Raw genomic sequence first — 21,215 nt, 5'->3', positions numbered from 1 at the left:
AAATGTTGTTTTTTACCATCATTCATTTGATATACCATAGTCGCATCGATATGAACAGAGTGCGCAACATTAAGCGCCTGTTTGGCAATAAGGTGTGTGCGGTTCTACTGCTTGGTCCAGTGGGTTCGAGATTACACTCCCCAAAAATAAAAATACTTATAATAATACCCTAAATAATTATTTTTTTTACAAAGTATTGTTTTGGCGTAAATATTATCTATATGAACGAACGCCAAACAACAACTATGACATCATAATGTACAAAGCCGTGGTCTTAGTTCGAATAGGTGACATGCAAATCACTGAGGTCATCCATAGCATGCATGAAGAAGAATCCAACCAGCCAAACGATCAGATATTCGTGTGCTTCCATGTAAATACCGATGCAATGATAGAGATGTTGATAAATGATGAGGCGACGGAAGCAAACGAGAGGGTGCCAAATCGCAGGTAAGACGACAGGCGACATGGAAAAAAAAGTCGTTTTAAAAGAATGTTCGTGGTACCACTATACCTGGTGTGAGCTTTTCGATGATGTCTAGCATGTGGAGCTTCTGGACCACTCTTCCGTTTTGGCTCTGGGTTTGAAAGGATAATAGAAAAAATCCCCTCAACAACATGGCGGCTTGCTACTGACTGTTGCCTTTCGGCATATAAGAGCAAACGCATGTTTCGATGACTCCGACTACGGCGACATTGATACTTTAACATTACATACAAAACCCCAAAAAGTGTTAATATTATGAATGAAAATTAAATGAACATGCACAAAGACCCATAGAAAATGGGGTGAAAAAAGCAAATTTGAGATGACGTACAAGCTCTATGGAAAATAGCCCAGTGCGATAGTCGGAATAATTCCTGTGTTCTTGATCGAATCCGAAACCACGAATCATGTCCATTGTTAGACTTCGTAAGGCGTCAAGTGATATTTTCGTATTGTTTGGACGTATGATTCCACTTTTCGTGTCAAACTGTTCAACCTACTGTTGTCTGTGATGTTGGTCGAGGCGTCTTTTACCCCTCATCAGCTCTCGTTGGCAGCGAAAAAAGACTGACGAACTTAGACAAGGAGGCGGTTTTTCACAGGTATGTGGCCCTTAGCATTCGGTTCGCTCAGTGCTATCTTTCCTTCTCCTACTGTTCTCATATCATCTTCATTGCTCGAACCATAAACAGTAATATAAAATGTAACGTACTACTATCAGAGCCATCCACTTTTTTCTGAGGTTGACCCGCTTGCTATCGTTTTATTTTATTCTACCTCGACGACTGTTGGAGATGACTCCCATAAAGTTATGTTAACCTGTATTTTGCAGATATTTGTTGGCAACGAACTACACTCTAAAAATATAGGGTAAAAATGCTCTATGGTGGTAATTATGTGTCCAACCAACATTGGGCATTTATTTTGGGCATTGTTACTTATTCAGTGTGATGAAGATTATGCCCACTATAAAGTAATTGCTGCTTATTTTTAAACCTTATTAAACAATATGCATTCTACATTGGGTAAAATACTGCCCTCGTTTTGTTTATAATTTTACCCAATATTTTTTTTACAGTGTATGCTTGGGTAAACCTCTTTCATTTAAATAAATATCCTCCCCTCACAAAATAAATCGATGAAATAAAAGACAGAATACCTTCTATCCCTCACTTCTGTCTCCATGAAATATGTTAATTATATATATATATATATATATATATATATATATATATATATATATATATATATATATATATATACATATATATATACATATATTACAGCTTATTCTCGCTGTATTTATAGTATCCTCTCAAATATATACTAGAAAGCACCTTGCAATGAACAGGTCCCTGTTCTTCACAATTATATATATATAATTTAGCGTTTTGATTTTTTTTTCAAGAGTATACCCTCTCATTTTTATTGTTCATATTAAAGTAAACGTTAATACAGATCTTCCTGGTATTTCAATAATGTTATCCAAAACTGATTTGCCAGGATGCATGTCTTCGGGTTGTTCGTGATGTTTCTTTAAAGTAGACCTTTTTTTTAGAAACATAATTTTTTCGAATGAGTCTTAAAGTCGATGATTACCTTTTTTTAAGCAGATTAAATTGTTGTGTGAATATGATTTCTGAACAATTTTGCACACAATCTTACGCAATCGGGGGGTCGGGGGCATTTTGCATGTTTGGAGGGCAGGATGGGAGGGGCGGCGTTTCCTTGTCCTCCCGATGACCAACCGAACCCCCCCCCCCCTTCTAGCCTGAAATATTTTGCCTCGGAGTCGTTGTTAGGATGGATATACGATAATAACGATATTAGGCTCATGTACGGACCTTATCAATATTTCTAAAACAAGGTATTCGTCAAGCTGGCAATTGGCAGTTGAATTGCATTGAAGTACTTAAAGGTCAAAATTGGTTGGGTATTATTAAACACTCATTTTATCCTAGGCCTATTGATTGGTAGGATTACTTTGAATTTGACAGGGCATTTACCATTATCACTAATTATGTGATGCTTTTCGGTGTTTTGAACAACGAGACTGCTCGTCTAATACATATTCAAATAAAAACCAACTCTTCGTCGAATGCCACAAACCAGGTGAGATAGTTATATGTGAAAGGAAGTTGTTGCTGGATGTTTGGGCAGTTGGGTGTATAATAATATACCGCCTACGTACGTTCCTCTTTGAAATAACGCATTCGTAATATGTCTATATTGGAATCAACTAACGATAATTAGAATATTTTTCATCATCAAATCATATTGAATATCAGCGGTCGCCTCGTTGGCAATTAATGATGCTATTAAACTACATTTATATTTAATCTTAGAGTATATTGTGTGCAGATATTCGGCTTACACTCAGACCTAATCATTTTGAAATCAATGTATAGGTCAAGCGGTCAATTGGCAGTTGAAGTAGAGTCTTTCAAGTTCATGGATAGCATTTGATATAACTTAATGACACAGATGTCTTCGCATTGTTAGTATTTTGGTGAGACTTCTTTGAACTTGACAGCACGCGACCACTATGACATAGTTGTGATGCTCTTTATTCTGTTGCACGACAAAGATGCACGTTCAATACACATTCAAACAAATATAATACCAACTCTTCGTCGGATGCCACAAACCAGGTGAGATTTTTGAGCAAGTATGGAGATTCTCAGGAATGTGTGGAAGATAAGATAATGTACTATCCTCAATCTTCTTTGAAATGACAGAATCGTAATACTGTAGGTCTCAATTTAATAAGGTCATTAGAGGATGTGTAACAATCAAGTCGCATTTAATTTGAGTAGTCGTGTGTGTGACGATTAACTATGGCATTTAAGGTCATTATTAGTTTCTGGGTCATCTGTATGCAGGTATCCGGCTTACACAGGGACCTGATCATTTTGAAAGCAATGTACAGGTCAAGAAGGCAATTGACAGTTGGAGTATACCTTTTTTCGAGTTTAGGGTTATAGCTGGCTGAAATATGATTCAACAACACATTTGTTTTCAGGTAGCGAGTGTAATTGATGGGACTATTTTGAACATCGCAACGCGATCATTATGTCTAAAGTGTAGTGCTCTTCAGATTTAAGCACAGCGAATCTGCTCTATTTATGCAGAATCAAGTATATACCAACTCTTCGTCGAATGCCACAAACCAGGTGAGTTTATTGAGGGGCTAAGGGGCAAATAGACGAAACAATGATTTTCCGCTTGTACTCTGATAGAACGCATCTTTATTTAAATCTGGCGAACGGATTTGTTCTTGTTATGACGGATGCGAATGAAGTTCCTCTCAAGTCTTTATCCCGCCTCAAAATTGTCCGTATCTTATTTGAAAATATTCAGAAAATATTTAGACATATTAACCAAAACATACACATATATTTTTCATCCGTATCTTGAATATGATTTAGAATTAATGGATATGTCAGTAAACTTTTAAGAGGAAGAAAAAAAATAAATGTCATCATAGCGGATTTGACTATACGTCTCACGTTGAATTGAATTTCACTTACCTGAATCACTCTGGAAATTTTATATTAAACCAGTGGAATTATCAATTAGATCTTCTGGACGCGGCCAAATAGTACAACTTACCTGGACTTTTTACCCTGCGGTTGATATTTAATGGTTTGTGAGATCTTGACTTATTTTTTTTTTCGAATCCAACGTTACGTCAAAACGACCCGTGTATATCATGCATATCGAGAAAGTCAAGTATAGGCTTAAATGGTTTTAACACAGAAAGTAATGGTGAATAAACCTATAACCCTAATAGTGTCAGGGTATGATAACTCTTGATAGTCGGAGAGGGGGAGATATTTCTCTCCTGGAAGCTCTCGGCAGTGCGGCATTGTGTGATTGCGATCAACATTTGCATTTAAAATTATTCGTTGATATTTCTTTTTCTCAATGTATGCATTGGGAAAGGGTGTTTCTTAAGTACTAATTGATTATGTAAGGACTCTATGTCAGAGCCAAATTTGATTTATTATAATCATTCGTTCGTTTGTTTGTTTTATTGTTAAATATTGACTCAGTGATGTTTTTCCCCACTAACTCATCACTTTTACTTAATTGATTTGAATCAGACTGATATAGAAATGCTGAGTATATGAATTTTGGTTAGAATCTGAATTATCCTTGATTTGTACATGAAATCATGTTTTGGAGCATTTCTTTTATCTTACTTGCGCTCAAAACAATTGTTACATACGCGGGCGTCGCAAAGTTTCTATTAAAAATAAAACATTTAAACGATTAAAACATGAAACTTTTTACTTCACGGATTAACTGCGTGATACGTTGACGTAGTACAAGTATTTTCCCCGGGTTTTTTTTTCTTCAAGTTGTTTTATTATTGTTTGCCTCTCTAATAGGACTTGGATTTTTTTAATCCAAAAGGTTTCACGCCTTTACCCCGAAAATTATAAAATGGCACAAATTGTATACTACTCGCGCCTATTGCCACGTTGAAAAAAGGCAATAAAAATAACATTATTTTGATATGCAGCAACGGTGAGTTTCTGCTACCAGTAGTTTTAAGAACTTGAAAGTGGAAGGGGGTGCTATCAAATGTCACTAACCCACATTTTGTCGAGAGGTCAAAGCCACATTATTGATTTTATGCGAGTAAGTGAAGTGGTCCAAGCAGAATTCGTGAACCAATCATGGAAAAGGCAATTTTACCATGAAATGTGATTTTCCTTGGGAAATATTTATGTTATTGGTATTAAATCAGCAATTAAATTGGGCTTAGAAAATGGCAATTCATTACGTTTTTATGAGATGGGGGGTAGCACACTCTGAAAAAAAGGCAAGGGTGGAACAGGTTACCCCTGCATTTTTTTTTACCCTGGATAATTTTTTAAGAATGGCCTGTTCTCCTACAAGAACGAATATTACAATAGGAACTTTTCGCGACCTCAACGGGGGCGTTAAATATGCGGTTCGTATGCCAAATTTAAGGTGCTACTTTTTAACACCACTGTGGCCGATACCGGAAGATCATTCAATTTTGAATTGTCAAAGCCAGATGTACGTTATATACAATGGTTATGTGCAGTGAAATGCTTCTGTGGAAGGAGCACTCACTTAGCCGGCCTGTGGCTAAAGTTGATGTAGTAGTTGATGATGACCTTAAGGTTTTGAAATTAAATAGAATCCAGTACTCAGAAGCACCTCGGTGTAATTTTTCAACATAAAAATCTTTTAAACTCTTAAACCCGATTTCTAGTGGAATAATAGATTAGGCGTATGGGACATAGATCCCCAAAGATACCTAACCGTCTTGTGTAGGAGAAACCAAATAATAACAAAAAAATCAACACGGATTTCAGACTGATCATCAAATGGCTAAAAAAAACTAAAATAGTGTACACCTGAAACACACACACTGTACAAACAACTATTCATGACCAACGACTTTGATTGCCAGTGAGCCTTCGATAATTATGTTTATATACAATACCGAATCGATGGACTGTAATGATATTGTTTTTTTTTCTCCCGTTTTGCCATCAAGTTCTTTCTTTTCTGTCAACTGGGGTTACGCATACTGGTCACACGCTTTTGCAAAGGACAATGTGACAATAAAGGGTATCCAGGATAGCCCCGTATTTTCGATGGGTCTGAACCCCTACCCCCACCCATGCCCATAGGTCGGGGTTCATCAAACGAAAATCCATGTGAACGTTATCGTTGGTCTTATGATCATTATAGTCCTGCTGCTTGCACAGTATCCTGACCAAGGTAACTACTTACAACGGTGTCCTGACAACTGATGAACGTGTGCAAAATTCGGCTCGTTCGCGGACCTGATTCATTACAGAATAGGTAGAGATCAAGCTTAATGGTGGCAGTTGGAGTCCACTGTATCTTTTTTCATAGATCGCCTATTTACGTACTATACAACTCGGGCATTGGTGTTTTCAACTTTGTTTCAAAGCATTAGTGGGATTACTTTGACCTTGGCAGTACGATACGTATAATGAATAGTGAGCAATTAGGCTACAGCGATGTCCTCAGCAAGAAAGCTGCTCGTGTTATTCAGTGACAAAGCAATACCAAGCATTTGTCGCATGCCATAAACCAGGTGAGGCGTTTGACTGCAATTTCCTTAGTAGGACAAATGCCACCTGCTGGAAAGTAAACAAAAATGCAGATTTGATAATAATTTATGACATACAATATATTAGAGAAAATGTTTTTTTTTTTTCAATTTTCCATGAATGCTACAGATCGTCAACGATTTGTTGATACCCATTGCAAGTTGATATATCAACCCTCTTATACTGGTGGTGAAATTGGTGGAACAGTTGAAAGAGATGTAAAACACATTTCCTTACCATCGATATCCACAAGCTGGATGGAACTCGTTGTCCTCTGCCGCACGCACGACCTTTGGGCACATGGAAAGGTAATCAAAAAGTACACAGTTTATAGTACATGGGACCATACCAACTCGTAAAGTGATCCACGCAATTATGAAAATTTGTGCGCGCTTGACCCTTTGAGTACTTTTTTTTTTTTTTGCCTCACGAGAGTTCGTTGCATCTCTATCCACCCTATGATTTTGAAATGATGTGCACTATACTCTTGCCTGATCTGAAAATCGGGCTCGGGAATACGATTGATTGGTACTTTTCATTACCTCGGCAGGCGTGAATTTGAGCATCGAGAATGGTATCATGATCAGCGTGACCTTTGACTTTTTATGACCTATTTTTAGCATTGTAGTCTGATCACACTGACTCTCGACTTTGAAATCTGGGGTCGTGAGTTCGAATCCCTGTCACTGCGGAATACGATCCATGCTGCATTCACGCCAGGTCAGGTAAATGGCTACCTCGAGGAAGAGATCATTTTTTAACAAAAACAGCTATGGGCACGGATGTGTAGCCTAGCTTCATCGGGGTCGTGTAAAGGCGCAATGAAATCCTAGAAATGTGGATATTTGCGCAAATATAAACTACGCTTTAGGCCTATATAGCAACTTATACTTTATACTTCTGTAGGCTTATTTTTTTATTTCTTTCTTCTCTGTGCATACGACGACCAAACAGTGTATGAACAAAACAGTATGTTTTCTCTATTACCTATATTTTTTTACAGTGTGCCCCCATCTGATTGGAGCACATTGATGGGCTATTTCTCTTAGAGACATACACTGGAGAAATGTTGAAAATGTCAACGTTGTTTTCGAATATCTAGCTTTAAATGAAGGCACATGGCAGGGAGGCAGTTGAGGTCTACTTTGTAGGTAACTCAAGTTCTGATCGCCATAGGTTTTGTATTATGTAGATTGCTTCGAATTTCTTGGGATCATTTAACTGGGAGCATGGGTTAAACTAGGCGGCACGACTAGTATGTCATAATTGGTGATCTGAACGAATTTGTACTAACCAAAGCTGTACGTTCCATACAGCCTCATACAAATACCAAGCATTTATCGACTGCCACAAACCAGGTGAGGCGTTTGGGTAACTGTCCAACGATCATGGGCATTCAAGACCCTACCCATTCCCTACATAAAAAAAATTAATCAAAAGATAAATTAAAAAAAAATGGAATAGACATTTTCGTACATACGATATGAGCAAATGCAGAGTAAGCCCCTTTTCTACTAAAATTGTAAATTCATAGATTTAGCAATATTAATAATGGGAACTAGCTTTCAAACACAGAGCCTCGTTGGGTGTAAATTGCGGGAAATAAAATCGCTTCCTCGGCCTATGGGGTATGCACACGCAATATTTTCATGCATTAATTGGAACGTATAAGCATCTGCTTCCTTGCGTCGAAATAGGGTTTTTTTTCAACGACTCTTCTACATTAATGTTTATAAACACGAATAATAAAGAATGTCCCATTGCGCCAATTAATTGCCGAGTTGCTCAATTTGCTGTAAATTACTTTACAGCAAATTGAGCAACTCGGCAATTAATTGGCGCAATGGGACAATTAAAGCATTTACAATGGCAATGGTAGTGGTTTCTACTTGCACTTTAGGCAAAAACCTTCTTAAGACTCTTTTTTTTTTCAGATTGATTCAAATACGTATAAACAGAATGTCTATGTTATGGAAAGAAAAAGAGACGCACACGAAGGAATTAATTTATATATTTTTTCAAAAGTTGGACAAAATAATCGCCCTCATGTGGTGACTCTGGTCCACTCGTGATACATCCATGATACCAAGATGCATGTATTCGGCTTTTGAAAGGGAATTCAGGGTTATTCACGAGGCTCTACCGTTAGTTTCTTGGATGTCTGATCTAAGTCCACACAGAGACATAACCATTTTGTAGAGGTGTCATTGTTTAGTGGTTGAATCACTTGACTCCGAGGTTCTGAACCAAAGGTCGAGAGCTCGCATCTCACCTGGCGCTAATGGCATTTATCAAGTCAAATATCAACGTTTGTCACTCTCCACCAAGATGTTAAATGTGTACTCGATGTGATGGAAAATTCAATGTGATTAGATTGGCATATTAGCACCGATGTAGGTTCAGGATGCTCTCCAGGGAGTGGAGATGATGCATTTTAAGTGTGGAACAGTGATAGATCGAATTGCCAGGGTAATACTAAGTACAATACAAAGCGCCTAGAAACAAGGAGTATAAAACTCTATATAAATGTATATATCATTTTTTTTCTTTTTTTCATGAGCATTTGCCCTGTTATAAGAACAGTGAAATATAGCATGTATCATTAGTTCAATGACAATTACTCTGAGAAAAAATGGCAATGTGCACTCCTGCGCTTACGGAGAAACTTCACAAAGCTGCACGTTTCGTACATTGTCAGAAAAATACCAAGCATTTGTCGGATGCCACAAACCAGGTGAGGCGTTCGGAAGAGATTATATTGATATTCTATGATTTATTTCAAATGCAATGTCAATACTGTTATAGCTTGCATATGTGTTTTTGTAACCGATTTCATTTTATCAACCGTTGATATTTAATCGCACTAAGGTCAGTAATAACACCACAATACTTGTAGATAGAAGCTCTGATTTAAAAACGCAAGGTTACAGTAAACCGTGTATGTCAAGATATGAATCAGACCCACTTAAATTAATCATCCATCTACTTGCAACATACGCATTCCAACCCCCACCCTCTTTATTCTGGCAATCTTGAGGACGTTTAAACAATATACATGATATACAACGTGCCAACCATGAATGAAAATCCAGCATTAACAAATATACTTTACGTTCAGTCCATTTCTTAGCCAGTTTAAAGTCATGGAGTCCTATCATACGTTGTATATACTGATGAAATTATTTCATCCAAATATCAGTTTAATCATGAAAAATAAAGAGGTTCGGCAGAAGCTAGTGCCGTTATGGGCAAGACGTAATAATGAGATGTGAATACGCCATGAAATGTATTTAACATTTTAAATTTTGAATCCTTTCCCTTTTTGTCATATTGACGTGATCGTCGGTTTGCGAAGTCTTTAAACTCACTCATTCAGCTTTTTTCTACTCTGCGAATACTGTTGCAACATACATGACATAATGGTTTTTTTTTTCAAGAAATGTAAATTCCGACAAATTTAGGTAGAGTAAAATGTGGATTTGACTGATACCGCCGCATTTACAAATTCTGAAATAGTTATGAATGTTCAAAGCTAAGTTCTTTCCATCGTATGTACTACACATTTGAATAATTTCTTGTCGTATACTGATCGAAGTTCGTTGATAATTTTCGAGTTAACCAAATCTGCACGTTCGATACAGTGTCATTGAAACACCAAGCAATCGTGGGATACCACAAACCAGGTGAGGTCCATATTGTAAGGCAGGAGCCTCAATAATGTGTGTACGTAAGAGTGAGTATGTAAGAGTGAGTATGCACGTAAGAGTGATAATGAAAAGGAAAGAGAGAGGGGGCGGATTTGGTGGGGTCGACCTATTCATGTAAACATGGAAAAGAGAACATAGTTTCGAAAGAATATTCAGCTCTGCTTGTCGAACATTCGACTCACCGTGAAAAAGTCGCTGAACACGTCTTGCGAAAGTACAACATCGTTATACCTTGTTGCCCAGATCGAGCTTCGTCACTGTCTTTGCAACTTCAAAGACGTCAAGTGACACACAGACATGGGAAGTTCATCCAAGGTAGGAACCCAATGATTTCATTTTTATGATATTTTAATGTTCTACTTCTTCAATCCAATGTATATACATCTCGAACTGGGTGATGATGGTGATTATTTTTTCAATGTTTATGTGGCATTATAACTTGAGTTTCCTTTGTTGCATTCCATATGACGTAGATCTGTAAATATGATATGCTGTAGAAAATGTGCACTTGATATTAAATTTTAGTGACGGTTTGATTTGAATTTAAGTTTCTTCTGAAAGGCTGTCTGATTGAAATTTAAGGATAGTACCTTGGAACAATTTATGAATGTAGAGAAATCATATATTTTACAATGCGATGATGTATTTTAGTTTTGAATTAACTGAATTGAGTCATATACACTCAGGAGGCAAATTAAGCAGCACATATTAACTGGACAACTGAAATATTAATGCAGAAGCGAACCAATAGCGCCATATAGGGTCTTCAACTACTCATACCTGGCCAGTTTCCTGACCCATAATGCCAGTGTAATCTGGTAATATAGACCCACTTAAATGATAACAATTTCAATTAACTACACAATATATTTATACCGCAATAATTATGTTAACACGTAGTAAAACATTTACTTTTCCTCTCAAAAGATTTTAGTTTCTCTATACATATACAATTATAGGTCAATGTATTCTCTGTAGTATTAGTAGGTATCTGATAAAAAGTATATTTTAAGACTATGTATTTATAACACACAGTATACGAGAGACCACACACAGTTCACCCTGGCTTATCCCTATAGCAGTATTTATAAATATTGAAATATAGATAAGCCTTACCACCTGCCTTTTGCTGAGACGAAAATAAATATTGCTTACTCTGTAATGACGCAATTTGATAGTGAGATGGATTTAAATTATCAGTTTATTCTAGTATTTATTACTTCAAGGTAATTGCATTGCAAGAACAATTTCAAATCTTAAATACGCCTCAAAGCAAAAATATCAACAAATAAATTAAAATACTATAAAATTGAAACACTGTATTGTTTGTCATTCATTTGATATCATAGAATCATATACGCACATCTACTATTGCTTATTTAGGATGTAACTCCAGTTTGACAAAAGGTCGGCATTTGTTGTCACGGTAAGTGTAATAGTTTTTTGCTTCTAATATCCACAGCTAATTCATATTCCTTTTCAACATAGATCACTGCTCAAGACTAGTTTTCTTTTTTTTTCGCTTCTTTTCATAGACAATTCCCTCGCACTCTTAGCCTGGAAAATTAGACACTCCCCTCACAACTCCACCTACACCACGCCTACAGTTGCAAGAAGTAAGAGAGCATGGCATGCACTGAACACCATCTAAACATCTTCGTTGTGACTGGACTTCGAAGAAAACACCAACCATTTGTTACCAAGATGGGGGAGATTTTACGATGATATTATGAAAATAATGCATTTGAAGAGGCCAGCAAAAGTATTCTTTGCTGTGTTTTTCTGTACCTTGATACTGCAATTAGTACTTGGCTCTACTCACGTGGCTACTGCTTAGGAAGCAACGAAGACTCAGTAATTTTCTCAGTTTCCATTGATTTCATCTGTATCAGTGCTTTAATCCGCAAATTACATTTCGTTAAAAATAGCTTACGAAAGCTAGTTCCATCTAGTTAAACATCGCCCATTACGACAGACTATATTCTCACTACAGATTTCGGGGATGCACTTGGTGAGCGGGAAATGAAAAGAACATAAAGTGCAATAATACCAGACATGTCAATGGTGAAGATGGAAGGGACTGTGTATATCTTTAATTGTCATAAATTTCAACGATAACTCATAAACATGGCTCTAGAATTATTGTATGAGTACACTTGTAATCATCTGCATTATTAACGCGAGACAGGTTACATGTTAGATAGCAATTCAATATGTTTGACGAAATTCAATATTCCTACTGTGATTCAACTTTCAATGTACAAGAATATTAATTCATACTTTCGACGTCCGCTTCCTTTACAGTCATTTATAAATCTTAATCAGATTAATCCAATCTCATTGAGACGTTCTCTCATAGAGAGAACGCTCCACTGCTGCTTTCCTTTAATACTGTACATAACATGAAAAACAATTATGTTTTACATTCATCATAGAGCTATTAATAGCTCCATGCATTCATCATTAATATGATGGAGTTTTACATTCATTGCTCATTGCAAGTATTGTTTTTATCATCGAAATTTACGTTACTATGTTGTCTCATTGTTATGGATATTGTTGTGGTATTTCGATTAATAAAATCAGTCTCAGTATTTTGAAAACGTGTATATTTGGTGTCACTCTTTAATGACATTTTCAGTAGGAGCAACGAATAGCCCCCCAATATATATATATATGTATATGTATGTGGCGTTTATTGTCCGGGAAAGGAAACTCATTTCCATATTTGTTTCCAGCTGGTCATTGGTTCTTAGTAATATGATTTTGCCTGCGAAAAAAAACATTCAAAAACAACTACCTAGCATATTTTTAATGCATGCATTTGTCGATGTCACTTTGTCAAATAAGGCGCCTGTGCGTAAAACTTTGCCTGTGGTTTTCCCCCCATGAAAAAAAAAAATATGTTAATAAAACAAGAAAAAAGCAAATCGGAGCTTTTCTTTCATGCAACAGGTCAATTGATTGTGTAAATGCAATGTCGATATATGTTTATGGTAATCAATGTACTTGTTCAATATATATTTTTGTATGTATATAAATACGACTTTGCTCTTCACCTTTATTTTTCTAAAATTATTTCATTCGTTTAAATGAAATGACAATGCAATAATCAGTGTCCCTTTTAAAGTTTGTTTAATAATGTTTAGTTGAAATATTAATCAACTGTTAAACGCTAATAGTTTCACGATCTGTAATAGAGAACATATCTTACAATAAATTGATTCATACAAAAATTCAATATTTACCTTATCAATGTCCAAAAGCAATAATTAAAGACTGGGAATACGTTAAAAATGACTAAATTGTAGTTTTGATATTTGAGAAAAAAGGGTCACATTTCCAAATGCCCTAATAGGTAAAACAGTCGAAAATACGTGGTGGCTGCAAAAAGGAAGGATGTGGAATGTGCCAAGTTCTGACCAAATATCTTGCATGTATTCATGTTGATTATAAACACGGCATATTTCCCAAAACATGTTAATATTTAAATGCTTCTTTAAATTGTTCTTTCAGGATCCATACAATGTAGCGCCCCTTATTTGCCTCACCACTCCTGGGTCAACGTTGCTGAACGTAATTATGATTTTGGCTCAAGAGTGACCGTCACATGCAATACCACTAATGAGGCATTCAATTTGCAATGTCACAACAAGGGATTGTGGAGCGGACCTGTCGTGGTTTGTCCCGAACCAGCCGGTGAGTGTTCTTTATAATGTTTAATTAGAATGCCAATTCCATTATTCATACGGTGATCCCTCATGTAAAAGAACGAGAACCATATACATAAAATAACCAATGTTACCAGTCGCAAAAAAATACTTATAAATATATACATAATTATATATATATATATATATATATATATATATATATATATATATATATATATATATATATTATATATCTATATGCCTATATCATGTACAATGAACACATTTAAAACCACATTAACTTTAACCTGTCATATCAGTAATGGACAGTGTCCCTCATGCTTCTCATACTGGGTAGTTTTGGCCAGCTTGATATCCAAATAGACGATGGATCTACCATTGCATAGATATACTGAAAAAACGTGGGATAATCATTATATGACTATTAGCCAAATAAAAAAATAAAGTTTCGAACATGAGCATGACGTGATAAAAGGTATTGCTTGATAATGAGTTGATATTATTTCCAAAGTAATGTGGTTTAATGAATAATTGATCAATGTTGAACATTTTTTTTTTCTTTGTCATCAACTAATGACAACCGCCCCCTACACGTCATACCTCCATCATGTCCATATCTCTAGTGAAGGTGTGACGGTTTATATAATGTTTTGTGTTCAACTTCTTCAATTTAATCATATCTTTGTATTTCTAAAATTGCACTTAATGTCATACACGTGACCACCCGAGTTTGGTTCAATTTATGATTATCAGATATTAATGACAATTCTCTTATTTGTGATCATTGATATCATTATTGTTAACAGATTTACGATCACTACTACCAGTATCATTTGCATTATTATTATAATCATCATCATTATTTTTATTATCATCTAAATCATCATCATCACTATCATCATAAGTATTATTTATATAATTATCATTATTATTATCGTTTTTATTTTATTATTATCAAACATTTCAAATTGTTTTGTCAATAATGGTCAATAATGCTCGTACCATTAATACCATTCTTATCATTATCATCATTTAAGTAATATTTTTTTCTATTGAAATAAATGCATTTTTACGATTTTCAGTGGTGTTTTATGATAAATATGTAGCCAACGGGTCAAAATAGAGTTAGCTAACGGGTGCAAAGAAGATTGCATTTTTATACTGAGTTTAAAGAATATATAAAGTATTTGAAACTATTCCTTTTTATTTTTATTAGGGATTTGTAAGTGTGCGCTATGGCAAAAATGTATATGTGGATCCTATTTTGTTGTTCTTCTCCCTCTTCATCATCTTTTTTTTTCTCCTTTTCTTTTTCATTTATGTTAGTATGTTATTCTACCATTACAGTTGATTTGTTTCTTTTGCTAGCTATTGGCACAATCAGAAAATAAATAAATTAACCCTTGTTTCATGTGTCTGCGCGGTGTCTTAATGTGATTGTTCTAACATTACACCAGATTCGTCTCTTTCTTAATTATTGCCGACATATTTGTTAGTATGCAACGTTAAAAAAACCAATAAAAGTATGATAAAATGCTTAAGAATATTTTACTCACTGGTATTTGTATCCTCAAACTTTTCCTCTGCAGCTCCTGTGTCCGCTCCTACTGGTTGCAATGCTCCGGCGCTGCCCCCTTTCTCATCTGTCCACAACCTTGCTCTGTCGTACAAAAATGGTGACAACATCAACGTTACGTGTAATGAGGATACCGATTGGTTCAATTTGACATGTAGGAATGGGACCTGGATGGGGCAAAACATTGTTTGCAGTGCCCCTGTCGTCGGTAAGATAAATATAATTTATATTAAAAAGACCTCCTTCAGAGGATATAGAAATACGCGAAAACAGCCGCTGTTAGAGTTACGCCAGCTGCACCAACTCCTGTAAAGCAATGGCTTCAGCCTCTAAGACGGCGGCGCGATTAAGTAAATGCATAACGTCTTGACTAAAAAGATATATAATATGCCTACCCACATCGACACCCACTCAATAACCCGTTCAAACACAAAAATAATCAAGAGTTTCGAGCTTGGACATAGATAAGTGTATAAAACAAATCTCTGATTTGAACCTTGAAATATGACATTTTAGCGAGGTGTGTGTGAGGGGGGGGGGGGGTGCATCGCTTGACAACAAATTTTCACAAAGTTCTTTACATGCAAACGTGGAAAACCAATTAACAATATTTTGTTAAGAGTAGGTCTGAATTAAGTGATATATCGATCAGTACACTTGTGTAAGTTTGATATGATTGAACCTCTGCCAAATCTTTATATAGGTTTTAAATCGTAAATTGATAGTTTTTCATTGAGATCTTATACTGCATAACAGAAGGGTTTCATTAGCTGTATGTCACCATAGCCTGTCCCCGCATTCAACAGTTTGAAGTTGTCTGCGTAATTTACTATGGGGTAATAATTTTCAGTAACACATCGGTCAAACTTTCCTCCAATGGAACCATGACCATTGATAAGTTGTATCTCCCACTTCTTAATTTACAGAATGCAATCCACCTATACTACCGAGTGCCTCATCCATTCGAGCTGTCAAATCTCGGTACAAGGTTGGCGATCAAGTCAATATCACATGTAACGATGACCCTGATTGGTTTGTGTGGGAATGCAGTAATGATGGCATGTGGCGTGGGGAGCCCATAATGTGCTCACCAATCCGCCCAGCACCTAATGGTAAAATGATTTCTCTTTTGACCATAATACACATTATTTATTTTGCATTATTTTTTTCAACAATTTGTATACTTTATAACATGATAGATCTACACGCATTTCTAAAAATATATATATATTTTTACAAATCCGTGCTGTAACTATTCGGAACCAAGATTTGACAAGTGTGTGAGTATACAATATGTATAATAATTTTTCGCCGACGTTCGTATCATTAGTTTCATATATACTTCCAATGTGAATACGGATAAAATATATATCATACATATTATACATTAAGTAATCCGGTATAAAATATTAATAATTTCCATCGTCACTATTACATATTTTTTCAATTCAGAATCTATTTTCTTTTTGTCTGATACCAATATGACCATTATTATCATACAGATGAAAACCCTGGAGCTCCAGCACCCATAATAAACCAAGTCAACGGAACTAGCAAACGAGAATTCTTTATCACTGGCCTCCTTGTAACAGCCGTCATTTTGTTTATCGTTGTTCTAATGAGCTTGGCGATGTTCTTCATTTTTGTGAGAAAGTGAGTCTTTCAAAAATTACATGTATGTTGTCGACACCAACATTTTACCCCCATCAGTATAAGCACATTTAGTCTGGTTAATTATATTTGAAAGCACACCTATAGGTACAGTTTAGCTATTTAGAAATTATATAGAACACATCCCAATGCTCCTGGCGACAATTTAGAATTGACAATACAAATATTTGTCCCAATGAAAGTGACACGAAATACAGCTTGGTGGGCACTGATATTGTGACTTGTAAATTTTGATAATAAATTCTACCTTCAGTAATATATTTGGAGGGTTTTATGAAATCTTACCATAATCGCAGATACATTGATTATAACGATGACGTCTAAAGGAAAACTGGAATGTATTGAATGTCAATTATAAATAATTTTAAATTGAATTGCATTTACCGACAATTCCAAATAATTAAAAAATATAAGAATGCAATGCGTTCAAGTTATCCCTTATTTTTCATTGATTAATTAATTCATTAATTTTTGTATTTGTTTATCATCATCACATGCCAATACGTGGAACATTTTGTATAGAGCAACGCTAATAACGAGAACATAATATAGATAAACATTGCCATAGAGAGGGAGGGAACGGGGGGTGGAAGATGAAACTATACAGACCGTGGACCTACTAAGAAATGTCCTCTTTGACACTGCCATGTTTGATTACCTTTATAGAGATAGCATCGGCTTTCATTGGTAAAACCGAAATTATTATATTCGATTTTAATATACCATCCGTCTAAGTAATTATGTTACGGACAGGTAAGATGGGTTTGCTTATTTCTAATTGATCTAATGCCAATTCGTACAATAACCAACTCGTCTAATATCATTTGGTCTACCATCAGTTCGTCCACCCTCCAAAGGGTCTAACTGCCGTTTCGTCCACTCACCATTTCGTCTAATAACAACTCGGTCCAATGACCATTTAGTCCATGTACCATTAGGTCTAATTTGACTAAGTCAAAATGAATGGGAAAAATGAATATTAGACTAACTGCAATATTGCAAAATATTGTGAAATTGCAATAGACAAACTGGTGATTAGACAAAGTGATTATTGGACCAAATGGTTCATGGACCAAAAGGTTGATAGAAAAATGTTGATGGACAGAATGGCATTATACTACATGGTATAAGGTCGACCGTAAGATAATTGGACAAGATGGCAATTTACCGTCAGATGGACATAATTTTTTTTCCTTTTTTTGTATTTGTTTTCTTCATTTTGTTACTCGTTTCATGTTTCTTCATTTGTATTATTCAGTCGTGGTTATGGCTTGGTATCATCATCAAAAGAAGAGATCAATGGGAAAGGAGAAAGAGGACCGCTACCTGAAGTTCCTGAAGGATATGCAAACTATGTTGCTGGTGAACAATCCCTCTACGTTGAACCTTACCTCAAGCAAAACGGAGATCCAAGCCCCAGCTACGAGGTCTACGAAAAACCAGTCTGAATTAATTGCGTGAACTGAAACCACCTCTTTGTAGAGAGAAACTGAAGTGATTTCGATTTGTGTATACAATTGAAGCATCTCCAGATCTTCTCACTACATTGTGTTGATAATATTTATATTTTGCTTAGCTTTTAATTACTGTTTAATATCCGGAAGCTTTGGATTTGTTAGAAGGGATGTTTTTGTGTATCCATGTCATTGTGCAACCTAGGTCTATATATTTTTCCGAAAAGTGAAGTATGCGTTCCTTTGTGGAAAAGGTAAGACTTATGGCAATTTCATAGTGAAAGTTATTTATTAAACCATAATCCCCCCATTAATAAATTGCTTTATTGTTCGTTTCCTAATTATTACGTCCAGGAAATTTCTCCTACATGTATAACTAATATATATCATAAAACATATAAAGTTGATGCACCATAGTGTATATGAGTAAGTGTGTGTGGATGTACGGAACTTTTATGATTGTAGAGTGACAAACGTTTAAACTTAGTTTCCCAAATTAATTATTCAAAACAAAACTTACAATGTATTTAATCTGTAACACGGTTATAAATCTCTATTGTGCATGTTGTAGGAAGATACGCCACAAATGATTTTTTTACATTACACTGCAAAAACTCAGGTGTTGATTTAACACCAGTCCGGACTCTATGTATGTCCACACCAGACAAGTGTTGAAACAACACCAATTTGGAATCAAACTCATGCTGTTTTAATACTAATCGGTGTTGTATAAACACCTATCTGGTGTTAGACCAAAACCAAACCGGTGTAGTTTAACACTTCTCTGGTGTGGACATACATAGATTCCGGGCTGGTGTTAAATCAACACCGGTGTTTTTGCAGTGTACGGTTAGCCTAGTTGTAGACCTCCTCTATGCTTTGATATACATAATTTAGCAGAAGGCAATGTCACCGTACGATTACCACCAAGGGTTCTTTTCGTATTTAACTGTATGTCTCTGTATTGTATATGAAATAAGATTCAAACAAGTTATGTGTATATTCAAGAATAAACGCAAAAACATATGTTATAAATATGTGATCAATTTAACCGATTGTAATGTAAATATGAATGTTAATCTCTACAGAAAAAAAACACACACTAGCTATTCATCCTTTGGAATAAAATAAACACGTATTCGCCTGGTTAATGGCCACAGTAATATGGGGACGAAAGAGGAAAAAGACCGATTCATAGGTACTTTGGAGTGGGCATTAGTTGATTTTATGTTTGTGACAATTCGTAATTTGTTTACATTTCGAGGATTTAGAGGCTTAAGCAAATTCAACAATATCATGGCGTATTGTGCTTTTATCCAATAAAACAATACATTCAGGCACAAATAAGGGTGTGTGTGGATACTGCAAAATTATGTCTTATTAATGAGAGAAGATTAAACAAAATAATGAATAATGTATTTTAAAAAATCGGTATAGCCTTGGCCAACGTTCAGCTTTTTCTTAAATGTTCAGCTTGAGGGGGTTTAATGTGAGAAGAAGTACGAATAATCCGATACCTTTATCAATTTCTTTAAAATTACAATTAGCAAATCTTTTTTTTCCATCCGTTGTGATTTATGATGTATGCGGTTACATTAGATTTGAAATAATAATTGTACATGACACAAATAAGGTTAATTGCTGCCTTCTTTTTTGGACTCCTGAATTCGCCCTACTTGGTAAATTCGCGTTTCGTCCTCAAGCGAAAATTGCTTGGTTTAGTTATAGGTGTATCCACACTGTCTACGCATCCAATTGCAAACGCTATTCCTGACGCAACAGAATGATTTCAATCAATATATAGCGATAGAGGAGGGGTGCATGCTTTTGTTAGGAAAACACGCTCTAGTAGATGCAATGAAGGATTTTCATTTTTTTTCGGTTGGGACTATGTAACTATTTTGTTTTCACTCTCCTTAATGTTCTTGTTTTATTATTGCTTCGGAAATCGGAACTAAAATGCAACTAATAGTTATACTAATGCGAAGAAAATGTATTTACTGAACCTACAATTAAGTACTTTATAATTATGAATGTTGGTGGACATTATGGGGAGTAATGCCCCGTTTAACCTTGTCATTCGAACAAACAGTAAAAGAGTGATTCCCCCAGTTTTTCCAAACCGTGTTTCTCATCAAATGAAATAAATGTTTAAACTAGTGATGATGGTATCCACAAATAAGCGAAGTTTAAGACACTGATTAAAAGAGAGTACTATTAACAAATACACGTCTGATAGTGCATTTTGTTCACCATATTCACGGTGTCCGATACGTTTCTGTCTTCTCTCTACTCAGTTTATTCAAGTTAAATGGTATTTTGGTAATTTTAAAGAAAGGGTGAGCTGGTTGATTAATTATCTATAACTCTTTTAATTCATAACAAGATAGACACTACTTGCTCTGCCGAAGTCTGATGGTTAGTCTCGGAAAGAAAATCGTTGAAAGATTGATGTTTTGAGATTTTTATGGATAGCCCAATTTACCTAAATGGGGTTAAAGATAAATAATGGCAATTAAAA

At 35.5% G+C, this 21,215-nt stretch overlaps 1 protein-coding gene across 1 annotated transcript; it reads left to right on the top strand.

The window, feature by feature from the left end:
• Positions 1-256: 256 nt before the first annotated feature.
• LOC135157944 (uncharacterized) lies at positions 257-20,913 on the top strand. Its single transcript, XM_064115151.1, has 7 exons — positions 257-450; positions 1,566-1,576; positions 13,836-14,018; positions 15,583-15,777; positions 16,496-16,681; positions 17,072-17,222; positions 18,499-20,913. Exons 1-7 carry the CDS (start codon positions 257-259, stop codon positions 18,686-18,688), a joined length of 1,110 nt encoding a protein of 369 aa, XP_063971221.1. The 3' UTR covers positions 18,689-20,913.
• Positions 20,914-21,215: the final 302 nt, after the last annotated feature.

Source organism: Lytechinus pictus, unplaced genomic scaffold (assembly GCF_037042905.1).
Source record: "Lytechinus pictus isolate F3 Inbred unplaced genomic scaffold, Lp3.0 scaffold_20, whole genome shotgun sequence".
Taxonomy (NCBI): domain Eukaryota; kingdom Metazoa; phylum Echinodermata; class Echinoidea; order Temnopleuroida; family Toxopneustidae; genus Lytechinus; species Lytechinus pictus.
Note: the sequence above shows the minus strand (reverse complement) of the source record. Positions and strands in the feature narration are given on the sequence as shown.

Bases quoted from the DNA above. Each gene is read 5' to 3' on its own strand.
- LOC135157944 (XM_064115151.1), top strand. From the start codon at position 257: ATGTACAAAGCCGTGGTCTTAGTTCGAATAGGTGACATGCAAATCACT. The intron at 15,778-16,495 runs GTAAGATAAATA...CTTAATTTACAG, and splicing joins TTGCAGTGCCCCTGTCGTCG to AATGCAATCCACCTATACTA. The intron at 17,223-18,498 runs GTGAGTCTTTCA...TGTATTATTCAG, and splicing joins TTCTTCATTTTTGTGAGAAA to TCGTGGTTATGGCTTGGTAT.